This window comes from Babylonia areolata, chromosome 15 (assembly GCF_041734735.1).
Source record: "Babylonia areolata isolate BAREFJ2019XMU chromosome 15, ASM4173473v1, whole genome shotgun sequence".
Lineage (NCBI taxonomy): Eukaryota > Metazoa > Mollusca > Gastropoda > Neogastropoda > Buccinidae > Babylonia > Babylonia areolata.
In genome coordinates, this window is record NC_134890.1 from 7,146,477 (window position 1) to 7,160,485 (window position 14,009).

At 48.6% G+C, this 14,009-nt stretch overlaps 1 protein-coding gene across 5 annotated transcripts in view; it reads left to right on the top strand.

Moving 5' to 3' along the window:
- The window catches only part of LOC143290403 (uncharacterized), a 134,845-nt gene that overhangs the window by 59,288 nt on the left and 61,548 nt on the right, over nucleotides 1–14,009 (top strand). For all 5 annotated transcript variants that reach the window (XM_076599809.1, XM_076599805.1, XM_076599807.1 and 2 more), the window contains exon 10: nucleotides 13,123–13,365. In XM_076599809.1, the coding sequence (XP_076455924.1) occupies nucleotides 13,123–13,365 (243 nt within the window). The remainder of the gene's footprint in view (nucleotides 1–13,122; nucleotides 13,366–14,009) is intronic.

Consider the following 14,009-nt stretch of genomic DNA (forward strand, 5'->3'; position numbering starts at 1 on the left):
TCTCGTGTGGTCTCTGTGTCATTTGCCACTTGCTGTAAGCATTGGGCAAGGAGTTGGAGTGAGAAACGACGACAGGCATTTGCAGACTTATGTCTTGTGTGTGTGAGTGTCCGCTGTGTGTGTGTGTGTGTGTGTGTGTGTGTTTGTATGTGTATGTGACAGAAGAGAGACTATGCACTAATGTTTACTGTCATGATGAACGCATATCATACAACATTGAACAAATTCATTACTAAACTTTATTAAGTAGGTGGCACCATCTTCCAGCAGAAAACCATACATAAGCTGACTTGGGTATTGCCAGGAGAACTAGCAGCTGAGTAGAACACAACAGTGGAGTGATGTCAGAACTCTGAGTGACCATCACCTTGTGTTGTGCAAGATACAGCTGAAGATAAAGAATATGAACGTCCAACACCTCTGGCTCAGGTTGGCTGAAAGACTAAGCCTCCCGAAACCTGGAGGGGGTCAGGCTGGTGTTCTCCTGACCCACTCCCGGGAGGGTCACTACCTTGTCGTGGTCGGGAGGCTTAGTGGCCAGTGATCGAGCGAGCTATGTCGGCGGGGGCATCAGTGCTTCTTGGGGTTTGGTGCTCTGGTCCCAGGTCTTAATTGACAGCCTACATAGCCATCGTAGCTGTTAGGGCTGAATAAGTGGTGGTTTTGTACTGATGCCCCTGATAGGGCTTCCCATGCCGAACAGGTCGTGAGTGAGGCCCAAACTAAACGTGACCCACTGTCCCTTTCGCTATTCTTTGTTCTTCTTTTTACCGCCTCTTTTCTGTCCTCAGCTCCCCATCAAGCCTTCTTTTCCACATTCTTTTTTTCTCTGCGGCCTTCTTTAGGCCCGCCGTGTTTGCCGTGCGGCGCGACCTGTGATGGAGGGGAATGAGATCCTGGGGATTGAGAGAGCACGCTGCTCTCAACACATCCCTTTGGCTCGGACCTCTCCTAAGACAGGCGGCACACATTGGCCCGTGTGTGTCAATCGGCTACCCCTTCGTGGGGCTGGGTCAAGACTGGCAGTTTAGTGGCTGACGAAGGTAACCCCCGTAGTGCTCGGCTCTCTGTCCCCGGGAGCTGGGCATGATCGGGGGGGAGCACGTTGGAGCTGGGCTGCTGGTTGTATATCCCTCCCGAAACCTGGAAGGGGTCAAGCTGGTGTTCCCTTGACCCTGGCCCCTAAGTTGGACCCCATGGTGGGTGGGTAAGGGAGGGATGAATTCACATTTTTCTTTCAACATGAATCCTAAACAAATACACCCCCCCAAACTCGGAAAAAGACGACGACAGGGAACGGATGACTCAGACTCTGAGTCGGAGGTCGTCGAGACCTCTGGTTTTTGGCCATCGTGGCTAGTGATGGAGGGCGCTGATGACGACAAGCCCTTGTCGGCTCTCAGCCCCTTCGCTGTCCAGAAGGGCTTTCAGTGTCTGGCAGGATCGCTCAGATCCATCAAGAGGCTGAGGAGCGGAGCGTTTTTAGTACAGACAGAATCCAAAAGACAGACACAGCTCCTTCTCAAGGCGACCACTTTCGTGGATAGGGCAGTGAAGATTTCCCCTCACAAAGGTCTCAACTGCTCAAAGGGAGTCATCAGATGCCCGGAGTTGAAAGGTGTGTCTGAGGCCGAGATCAAGAGCGAACTGTCCTCTCAGGGAGTGACCGATGTGTACAGGGTGACGGTGAGGAAGGGGTCGGACAGAGTCCCGACCAACACTTTCTTCCTCACCTTCTGCTGCCCGGATGTCCCCAAGGACATTCGGGTCGGATACCTGCTAGTTAATGTCAGCCTGTACGTACCGTCCCCTCTGAGATGCTTTAAGTGTCAGAAATTCGGACACGTGAGAGACAGATGTAAGGAGGAAGAGGCGTGTGGCACCTGTTCGAAGGCGGCGCACCAGGGCGATTGCGTCAGTGCAGCCCTGTGTGCGAACTGCGGAGGTGGCCACCCATCCTCATCGAAGGACTGCCCCGCCTGGAAGAAAGAAAAACAAATTCAGAAAGTCAAGACAGAACAGAAAATTTCCTTCTTTGAGGCAAGGAAACAGGTGGAGGCCGCGTCGCCTAGGATGTCGTATGCCTCTGTCGTCAGATCCGGGACGGTGGACGTCGCAGTCCAGACGACGTCCACAGGAACGCAGACGGACGACTTAACCGCCTCGTCGGAACCGTTGGCCTTGGGTGGAGGCGCTGTGTCCACCCCTTCCCATCCTGCGCGGCAGTCCTCAGGGGCTGCTGGGCGGGAGAGAAAAGCCTCGGGCGGAGGCACGTTGTCCGCCTCCCGCCCCACCCCACCCCCCGGCCCCCCTCGCCCCGCCTCTCGTCTGCCTGGCCCTCGGGCTGGCGGAAGTGGCCGGAAGCCCCCCGCACCTCCAAAACTCAAGGAGGGGAGGGCTGCGGCCACGGCGGGATCGGGAGGGGCCGAGGTGGTGGATATTCCGACCCGGTCGGAACCCGAAAAATTTATGTCAAAGAACAAATATTCCATCCTGGCGGACCTTGAGCCACCCGCAAGTGGAGGAGCAGGGGGTAGCGATGGAATAGGCTGCTGCTTTATTTTTTTTTTAAAAACCTTTTTAATGGCAGTGATCCACTGGAATATCCGGGGATTCTATGCCAACTTCCAGGAACTCCAGCTGCTTTGTCGTGCTTTGAAACCTTCAGTGCTGGCACTGCAGGAGACTCTGCAAAGAGATGGCAAGGTTTTATCTCTCTCTGGTTTTAACTCCGTTTTTAAACCCGCTCAACCGAAGCAAGAGGGGTTGACGGGAGGTGTCGCTCTTTTTATTCGAAAGTCCCTTTTATACAGTACAGTTCTTTTAAGCACCCCTTTACAGGCGGTGGCAGTCAGAGTCACGCTCGAGAAAACCATCACTGTCTGCTCTCTCTACCTTCCCCCTTCCGTCCGTGTTCTGAGGCAGGACCTCATGAACCTGGTCGACCAGCTCCCACGTCCGTTTTTACTGTTGGGCGACTTCAACGGACACTCCCTGCTCTGGGGAAGTGAGATGACATCAGCCCGAGGTCTTCTCTTAGAAAACCTTCTCTCTGACATGGACTTGTGCTGTCTTAACGACAAGTCTCCCACTTACCTGCATCTGTCCTCTGGAAAGCTCTCGTGTTTAGATCTGTCGGTCTGCGATCCATCGTTGGTCCTGGACTACGAGTGGAAAGTGCACGACGATCTGCACGGGAGTGACCACTTTCCTGTCGTCCTCCGCCCCACAGATGGAGAAGGTGACTCTCTGCCTGACCGCCTGTACTACGACAAAGCAGACTGGAGTTTTTTTACCACCAAGATAAGAGCGGAGCTGCAGGAAGAAACAGTATTGAAAAGCAAGGACCCTGCTGACGCTCTGACTCGGATCGTTTTAGATTGCGCCAAAGCAGCAGTCCCATCGTCTACCTCCAAGCCTCAGGTCCCTAGAACGCCCTGGTTCAACGCGGAATGTCGGGAGGCCCGCAAGTCTCGGAAGAGAGCGCAGCGACGCGTCTTTCGGAGACCGGAGTCCGATAGCGTTCGAACCCATCAACAGCTGAGGGCGAAAGCCAGGTATGTTTTTAAAAAGAGCCAGAGGAAGTCTTGGAGAGATTTCTGCTCTTCCTTAACCTCCAACACACCCAAGAAGAAAGTGTGGAGGGTTTTAAAAAGAATTAAGGGCAAAAACGCATGCCCGACCTTCCACCATCTTAAACTTTCAGACGCTCTGGTCACAGAGAAGAAAGCAGTTGCCAGTTTGCTTGCCTCCACAATAGAACAGAACTCGAGATCTGCTAACAAATCTGCTCGCTTTCTTAAAACCAAAAACCTGTCAGAAAAAACACCATGTAACTTCTTTTCCGACAACACAGAGAATTACAACCTTCCTTTCACAATGAACGAACTTAAATCTGCCCTTCAGACCTGTACGGATTCCTGTCCAGGAATGGACGAAGTCCATTATAAACTCCTAAAGCACCTTCCCCAAACCTGTCTGGACACCCTGCTTAAAGTTTATAACCACATCTGGGTCACAGGTTTCTTTCCACCCTCCTGGCGGAAAGCCCTCATAATCCCACTGCCGAAACCGGGAAAAGACCCCTCGAACCCCTCCAACTACCGCCCAATTGCACTGACCAGCTGCGTCTGCAAACTGATGGAGAAGATGGTCAACGGTAGACTGATGTGGAAACTAGAGACCGACGGCCTTCTGGCGAAGGAACAATGCGGTTTCCGCAAGCATCGCTCTACCGTTGACCATCTGGTTCGTCTGGAAACCACGATAAGAAATGCTTTCGTCAACAAACAACATGTGGTGGCCATATTTTTTGACCTGGAGAAAGCTTACGATACCACGTGGAAATTTGGTATTCTTTCCGACTTGCACAAGCTCGGCTTCCGAGGACACCTGCCTCAGTTTATCCACAATTTTTTACAAGACAGACAATTCCAGGTGAGAGTCGGCACCACCCTGTCCGACATTCACGAGCAGGAGCTGGGTGTCCCGCAGGGGAGCATCCTGTCGCCGGCTCTGTTCAGCATCAAAATTAATGACATCGTTCAATCCGTTCAGAAAGGATCGGACAGCTCGCTGTTCGTGGATGATTTTGCCTTATATGCAACCGGCAGCACGTACGCCAGCATCCAGCGACGGCTTCAGCTCTGCGTCAACAAAATCCAGTGTTGGGCAGAGGAGAATGGCTTCACATTTTCGTCCTCCAAAACTGAATGCATCCACTTTCATAATTTTCGCCAATTCTATCAGGACCCTGAAATCCGTCGGGGAACATCCACCATCCCGGCGGTCAAGGAAGCCAGATTTCTAGGGGTCGTCTTCGATCAGAAGCTGAATTTTCTCAGCCACATTAAACAGCTGAAAATATCTTGCCTAAAAGCCCTGAACATCATCCGAGTTGTGGCACACACGAACTGGGGTGCTGATAAGAGGACTCTCTTGCACCTCTACAGAGCCCTGGTCCGGTCCAAACTGGATTATGGAAGTGTTGTATACGGCTCGGCCAGACCGTCCTACCTGAAACTGTTGGACCCTGTACACCACCAAGGGCTCCGTCTCAGCTTAGGTGCTTTCCGCACCACCCCTGTGCACAGCCTGTACGCAGAGGCGGGGGAACCGCCTCTTTCCAACCGCAGACTGAAGCTGACCCTGAACTATTATTTGAAATTGTTTTCGGAACCTACAAACCCTGCTTACGATGCTGTATTCAACAACCCTTTCGATAAGAAATTTACAGACAACCCAAACTGCATACCTCCTCTCGGACTCCGCATTCAGCCGCACTTGGAAAATGCCGATCTGGATGTCAGTGGCATCTCAAATTTCTCTAAGTTCCCTGACAGCCCCCCGTGGACCTTTACAACACCTGAGGTCCGATTCGATCTGGCCTCGTACCGTAAGGACACCACCAGTTCTCTGGCCTACAGAACCTACTTTTCGGAACTGTGCCACAAATTCCCCACCTTTCAAGGCATCTTCACTGACGGTTCCAAGTCAGAGGACGGAGTCGCCGCATCTGCGTTCTGTCCCGCCTTTCCTGACCGGCCCTCAACGGAACACATCCTGTCTGACAGCTCGGTATACACCGCGGAACTGACCGCACTGGTCCTGGGGTTAAAAATGGTTCTCTCTTCCAAACAGAAGAGATTCATGATCTTTTCCGACTCCTTATCAGCCCTGGAGGCGATCGCCTGCAGGAATATCACTCATCCCAAACTGCTGGAATTTTATGAAACTTTTACTCTCGCAACGAAGAAAGGATACGAGGTTGTGTTGGCTTGGGTTCCCGGACATGTTGGCATTCGTGGTAACGAAAGGGCGGACCTGCTGGCCAGGAACGCTGTAAAGAAAGAATTGTCCAGATCCTTGGTACCCTATACAGACATGAAGCGGAAGGTTGTTACTTACGTTAAGGATCTTTGGCAAGAGAAGTGGAACACCCAGATGGACAACAAGCTCTTCCAGATCCGTCCGGACCTGGGGGAGACCCTCCCTTCGGGGGTGAAGAACAGAAAGGAGGAATCTGTGCTGTGCAGACTGCGTACGGGGCACACTTTTTTTACTCATTCTTACTTGTTGAAGGGGGAGGAGGCCCCTCGATGCGTTCCCTGTGACGAGCCTCTCACTGTGAAACACGTGCTCCTTGACTGTTGGGATCTGCATGACGTTAGACGCAGACATTACACGGCGGTTTCTTTGAAGACTTTGTTTCGTGATGTCCCTCCGTGGGCGCTGATGGACTTCTTAAAAGAAGTGAACCTTTTTAACCAGATTTGAAGGTTTTAAACTATGGAAGTTTTTTTTTAACTTTGGAGTGGAAAGTTTGAAGTGGTGACTCGTTTTAATTGGGTTTTTTTTTAGCCTTGTAGCAGTAATTGACGCGGCGATAGCCTTGAGATGGCCTTAGTGGTCGGCGAGGCTCTAAGCACCATAATTTCATTTCATTTTGAAAGACTAAGCAGTGAAAACCCAGTTCATCCTGGAACTGAACAACAGGTTCAAAGTCCTGGACGACCAGGAGATGACATCAGTGCAGTCTGTGACAATGTGCAGAAGATATTCCTTGATACTAGCTGAGATGTGAAGTGGATGGCTTACAGGTAACGCGTCCGCCTAGGAAGCGAGAGACTCTGAGCATGCTGGTTCAAATCATGGCTTAGCCGCCGATATTTTCTCCCCCTCCACTAGACCTTGAGTGGTGGTCTGAATGCTAGTCATTCGGATGAGACGATAAACCGAGGTCCCATGTGCAGCATGCACTTAGCGCACGTAAAAGAACCCACGGCAACAAAAGGGTTGTTCCTGGCAAAATTTTATAGAAAAAATCCACTTTGATAGGAAAAACAAATAAAACTGCATGCAGGAAAATAAAAAGGGTGGTGCTGTATTATAGCGAATCGCTCTCCCTGGGGAGAGCAGCCCGAATTTCACACAGAATTTCACTCATGAATCTATCTGTGAATGCGCAGATGGCTGAATAGTCCAATCTGCGCACGAAATGTTCGCTGACAGTTGGGGCAGACAAAGACAGGCATATCATTGTCAGGGAGCTTGTTTGCCCGTGACTTTCTGGCCTGCCTCTTCTGAACAGCTGCAGCAGTCCTGTTGGCCTCACACAACTTTGCGCCTTTGTGCACAGCAGCGCGTCATTTGTCACGGTCCACTGCAGATTCCTCCCAGGAGTCAGGGTTGATATCAAACGCTTTCAGAGAGACTTTCAGAGTATCTCTGAAGCGCTTCTTCTGACCTCCATGTGATCTCTTCCCTTGTTGCAGCTCGCCATAGAAGAGCCTTTTGGGCAGCCAATGGTCTGGCATGCACGCCACGTGTCCAGCCCAGCGAAGCTGGGACTGCATCAGGATGGTGAAGATGCTGGGAAGGGTGGCTTTTGCAAGCACCTCCGTGTCTGGGGTCCTGTCTTGCCACTTGATGTTCAGTAGCTTCCTGAGGCATGTTGTGTGGAAGTGGTTCAGCTTCTTGGCATGTCGTTGGTACACTGTCCAAGTTTTGCAGGCGTACAGTAGTGTGGGGAGAACTACTGCTCTGTAGACCTTTAGCTTGGTCTCAAGACCAATGCCTCTTCTGTTCCAGACATTTGCATAGAGTCTACCAAAAGTTGCGCTTGCTCTTGCAATCCTGACGTTCACTTCATTGTCGATGGTTGCATTTCGTGACAGTGTGCTGCCAAGGTATGTGAACCGCTCCACCGCACTGAGTCTGACCGTTGACTGTGATGTTGGGCTCAACGTGGGGTTTCCCTGGGGCTGGCTGATGGAGAACTTCAGTTTTCCTCATGCTGATGGTAAGGCTGAAGTTCCTGCTGGCAGTGGCAAACTTGTCAACTCTGAGTTGCATGTCAGCTTCAGATCCAGCGTTGAGGGCACAATCATCAGCAAACAAAAAGTCTCTGATGTCTGTCATGACCTTCATTTTTGCTTGAAGCCTTCTGACGTTAAACAGCTTGCCATCTGTTCGGTACTTTAGGCCGATTCCAACATCACCATCTCTGAAGGCATCAGTAAGCATTGCAGAGAACATGAGGCTGAACAGTGTTGGAGCCAGGACACAGCCTTGCTTGACACCATTTGTGACAGGAAAAGGAGCAGATGTTTCACCATTGTCCTGGACTAGAGCCTGCATGCCTTCATGGAATTGGCTGACCAAGGAAATAAATTTCGGAGGGCATCCGTACTTGGCCATGATCTTCCACAGTCCCTCTCTACTCACGGTGTCGAAGGCCTTAGTGAGGTTGACATAGGTGGAGAACAGATCAGTATTTTGCTCCTGACATTTCTCTTGCAGCTGCCTTGCAGCAAACACCATGTCGGTTGTTCCGCGCTCTTTCCGGAATCCACATTGGCTCTCAGGCAAATGACCTTGGTCAAGGTGTGCTGTGAGGCGGTTTAGTAGGATCCTGGCAAGTATCTTGCCTGCGATGGAGAGCAAGGAAATGCCCTGATGGTTATCACAGGCTTGCCAGTTCCCCTTTCGCTTGTACAAGTGAATGATAGATGCATCTTTGAAATCCTGGGGGATCGTCTCTTCTTTCCACATGAGTGAGTACAGCTAATGGAGCTTCTCAGTCAGCACAGTGCCTCCGTCCTTGTAGACCTCTGCTGGTATGGAGTCTGAGCCAGGTGCTTTGCCACTGGATAGCAGATGGATTGCTTTCTGGGTCTCAAGAAGTGTTGGCAGATCGTCCAGTGCTTCATTGATGGGGACTTGTGGGAGACGGTCTATGGCTTCATCATTCATGGAGGAAGGGCGATTTAAGACACTGTTGAAGTGCTCAGCCCAGCGTTCGAGAATTTTCTCCTTCTCGGTGATCAAGGTATTCCCATCTGCACTGAGGAGGGGGATGATCCTGAGGATGTGGGGCCGTAGACTTCTTTTAAGGCATCATAGAACTTCTTCATATCGTGCCTGTCAGCATATCCCTGGATCTCATCAGCTTTGTCACTCAGCTACTTATCCTGCATCTGACGTAACTTTTGCTGAACAATCCTGCGGATGGCATTGCACGCATCCTTTTTTGATGTGGACTTTGGGTTGCTCAGGTAGGCTTGATGCAGACGGCGTTTCTCATCCAGAAGCTGCTTGATTTTATCACAGTTTTCATCAAACCAGTCTTTGTGCTTTCTGGTCATGGGTCCCAGGGTCTCTGAAGCTGTACTATAGATCAGCTCGCACAGGGTCCTCCAGTTTGACTCCACATTCTGGTTGTCCAGAGAGGGGGATTCCAGACGATCTTCCAGCAGCTCCACAAAGGTCTGTTTGATGGTGATGTTTTTTCAGCTTAGCGATGTTGAGCCATTTTGGAGCCTTCTGGCCTTGGGGGCATCTCTTTGGTTGGATTCGAATATTCAGCTTCAAGACTACAAGGCGATGGTCTGTCCAACACTCGGCGCCGCACATGGTCTTTGCCACACGTACATCTTGCCTATCCCTTTTCCTGACGATGACGTAATCGATGAGATGCCAATGCTTTGAGCGTGGATGCATCCATGACGTCCTGTTGCGGGTAGGGAGGCAGAAAACTGTGTTATCAGCAGTTCATGCTCTGCACAGGTCTGAAGCAAAAGCAATCCATTTGGGTTGCAGTGGCCCACGCTGTGCTTTCCAATCACTCCATCCCAGGAGATGTAGTCAGAGCCAGCTCTAGCATTGAAGTCCCCAAGAATGACGAGCTTGTCTGCTTTAGGGATAGCAGCAATGACAGAGTGAAGGTCCTCGTAGAACTTCGCCTTCACTTCATCTGGGTTGGTCATGGTTGGGGCATAGGCACTGACAATGGTGAGGTGCTTCTGGCCAGATGCCAGTGGGAGTTTCATGGTCATAAGCCTATCGTTGACTCCCTTTGGGATTCCAGCTAGCTTGCTGACAAGTGCTGTTTTTACTACAAAACCAACGCCAGCCTCATGTCGCTCTTTGCTTCCTCTCCACTCCAGAAGGAGTAACCAGATCCCTGTTCATAGAGCTCGCCTTCGCCTGCAAGCCGAGTCTCACTCAAGACTGCGATGTCGATGTTGTATCTGGCGAGTTCGGATGCAACTAGTGCCATTCTCCTTTGGGGTCTGTCCGTGTCATCTCTGTCCAGGAAAGTCCTTATGTTCCAAGCACTAGTGGTGAAAGGAACGATCCTTGTTTTTTTCTTTTCTTTCTCTTTGTTTCGACCACTGATGTAGGGTCCCCGCCAGCCGCAGTATGCTGGCCAGGGTGATATGGAGCAGGCAGTTTTTAGGGCACCTTTTCTAGCCCCTTCCTCATGCCAGGGAGGTGAGCAGTGCATTCCTAAAGAAGGCTGCTCAGACGCTCAGATGGCTGCCGAGCTCCATCGCTGCTCCTGTCGATGAAGAACGACCCTATGGCCTGAGCCGCCTGCGTGCAGGTCTGCGGCTGCGACTGCCAGTGTACCCACACCTGTCATTTCGTCACTCGCCTGTCGCCACAGGACTTGGGGGGGGGGGGGTGTGGGGGTGGGGGGTGTGTGATGAAATAATGAAGGATGAAAGGTCATTAAGGATGATTGATGACTTGCGCTATGAGTTTGTTTAAAGTGAAGAGGAGTTGCACAACATCGACCTCACTCTCTCGTCCGGGTCCACCAATTTCCAGTGGAAAGACAAAGTCGAGACGACTGGAGGATGAGCACAGATGCAGTGGATGACCAAGATATCCTTTCGGTGTCTCATCTTGCTCTCTGCACTCCACAGTGCGTTGCTGTAACCGCCTTCCTCTCCGTTGAACCGATAGGTTTCTTCCGCAGATTCTGCCAGATCCAGACTTCGCATGCATGGGTAGACACACCCCGGGGACCAACTGCGTGTGGCATGCACACAGCACGGTGGAGCTAGATGGCCGCCCTTTTATGGATCTCGTTTTTAATTCCATAAGGGTGTATAGCCACCCGCCTCACCAGTCCCGGAAGAGAGCAGTAGGAGTGCCGGTTTAGTCGCCGGCAGCCTGACCCTGAACAGGTTGTACTGGATTACAGGTTACCAGTAGCAGATCTAATGACCTGACCTGACCTGACCTGGCCATTGTAGTGGCTGGGTAGATCCTCCACAGTCTGCTAATTTGTTTTGCACCAGCCACTTACCCCTGTCCAGCAACTCACTCTGCTGCCAGACACATTCCCAACATGGTGGGTAAATGGTTGTTGGCTGTATCTGGAATGTCTTTCCCTTTGAAAAAAAAACAGGACTGATCGTCATGGCCATAAAGCAAAGTTGGTCAGTCTCCAGTAGAGGAGAAGGTAAGGTGCAACAGAGCAGTGGTTGAGCTGAGGAACAATACCAGAGTGAAACACTTTCAGCAATGAACTGTATGCAGACAGGAAAAGAAGGGCTGGGTCACTGAGAACTCAGCTCATGTTTGGTGTGTCAAGAGAGCACAGTTTAAGCGTGTCTGCTCAACATGGCTGTCACTCACTGAATCCTATCTCACATTGCTAATGAGTGTATTGAATAAACTTCAGTCTATCAAAATTATCCTTTCAGAACAGTATGGGTTATGTACATTACTTGTAGTAGTTTGCATGCTACATTTTTGTTATTGATCATTTCCCTGAGCAACAAAAAACAAATAAGCACAAGTCAAAATAATGCCCAACACTGAAGAGATTAAATGTATGTTCAGATAATATTCTGACAAAACAGACACTGTTTTATGTTATTCTTTTCATTGGTGGAGTTGAAAGATAAATTTTAGGACTACTGCTATCAGCTATGACTACTTGTAGTAGTACTGCTATACAATTTTGATTTAAATACTACTGCAACTACTATTTATATGAATCACACACGCACACATACACACACGCACGCACGCACGCACGCACATATCACACGCATATATACATATTAATCTATCATATATCTATATATGTATATATCTGTATATATCTATCTATCTAATAGATGTATCATTGATGATGATAATAATAATAATGATAATGTACATTTATATAGCACCCTTTCTCTCTGAGAGCTCAGGGCGCTTTACAATTACATGAAAGAAAAATATTACAAATTACGAATCATTCATGACCACTCTTTCTCAACCCCCCTCCCCCCCTGATCTCCCTCTCTCATTCTTCATGCATCCAAAGTGAGCTGACATGGGTGGTGTTGGAGAACAAGGAAGCTGAGAGTGCTTATAGATAGGTTTTAAAAAGATGAGTTTTTAGTGATGAGCAAAAAGCAGAGATAGAATCAGATGCACTGATATGATGAGGAAGGTTGTTCCAGATGTGAGAAGCAGCAAAGAAAAAAGAACATTCACCAAAGGTTCTTGTATTGATATAAGGAAGTTTCAAAAGGTAAGAGTCAGAGGAAGAGCGGAGATTTCTTGAGGAAGTGTAAAGACTGATAAGGTCAGAAAGATATGTAGGTCCTGCGGAGTGGAAAGCAGAATAGCAGAGACATGTAACTTTGTATTTAATTCTCGCTTCAGTGGGGAGCCAGTGTAGAGTGCGGAGGTGGTGAGAAATGTGATCAGTACGTGGGACTGTGAGAGTCAGATGGGCAGCATTGTTTTGAAGTTTTTAAATTCGCAGAAGATTATATAGACAGCCTATGAGAAGAGAATTACAGCATAGTATGAGAAAATAATTTTTTAACCCCAGTCTGAAAAACATGGTACAACTGTATTTACACTATTTCAACAGAATAGACTCAAAGCACTTTACAACATATTCTGAATGAAAGTGTGCATAGATCATTAGATATACTTTTAAGAAATATATTTGTGATGCGTGAGACAGTATGCATGCATGAAAATTATTTTATTAAAAAAACATGGATTTTTTATATACATGAATAGTTTGAATGTGCTGTCTGAATGGTTGTAAAACTGGAAAAAAAACAATCCCCTCTTAGCAGGCAGTATAGAATATTTTAACTTTCTGACTTAGAAAATCAAAAAGCTATTTACAGATTGATTTATTCATATACTAATGATACATAACCCCAAGGCCTGACCACTTTGTTGGGTTTATGTGAAGGTCAGGCATCTGCAGATGTGGTGTAGTGTATATGGATCAGTCCACATGCTTTGACAAAAGGAAACTAAAATAAAAACTGAAACTTGACTTATGTAAATTTTTGTTCTATTTTATTGCAGCCTGAATGGAGCTCTGAAGAGTTGACCCAGCAGATGCAAGAGGCAGAGACCAGAGTGAAATCCCTTTGCGCTCAGCTTTCAGACACAACAGCCAACAACAGCTTTCTGAAGGAACAACTGCAGCTGGCACAGGGGGAGCAGTCTGACAAAGGGAAGGAACTCAGCCACCTTGAAGGACGGCTCTTGGAACTTGAGAAAGCCCTGAAAGAGTCACGTGTGGCCGAGAGTTTCCTGCAGGGCCAGGTAAGGGTTAGGGGTAAGGGGTGGAGGAGGATGGAGGAGGGATAAGTGAGGGGGATGGGGAAGGGGTAAGTGGGGGGTGGGTGGGAAGGGGTAAGTGGGGGGGGGGGAGGGGTAGGCATTTACTGTCAATGAACACAGTTTAAATTGATTTTGATTTTTGATTTTTTTTTGTCAGAACACAATGTTAACAAGACAAGACCGGACAAGACAAGACATGTTTATTTCTGGAAACCTGGTTGGGATACAGAAAACAGATTTATTCCAAGAATGTCATAATTCTGTTTGATCTTGAACAAGACATGAAAAGGCATTGTTTATTTTCAAAAGTTGAAATCATTGAATTTAACAGATGTACTCAGAGTATTATTGTAGACATTGTTCTGTTAGATAATAGAGGAGGAGGAATTTTGTTTAATGTCCCATCACACATATCAGTGATTGAAGACATTTTGTTAAAGTATTAATGTATATATTTGATAGTTATCATTTAGAAGGGATGGGGGATGTGAATGAATGGAGAGTTGGGGGAAACTGGGTAAATGAGGGAGGGAGATGGGTGAAATTTGAAAAAAATATCTAAATACAGTTACAGGAAATAGCTTAAAGAGAAATCGTTGAATTAATAAGCAAAACAACTGATAATG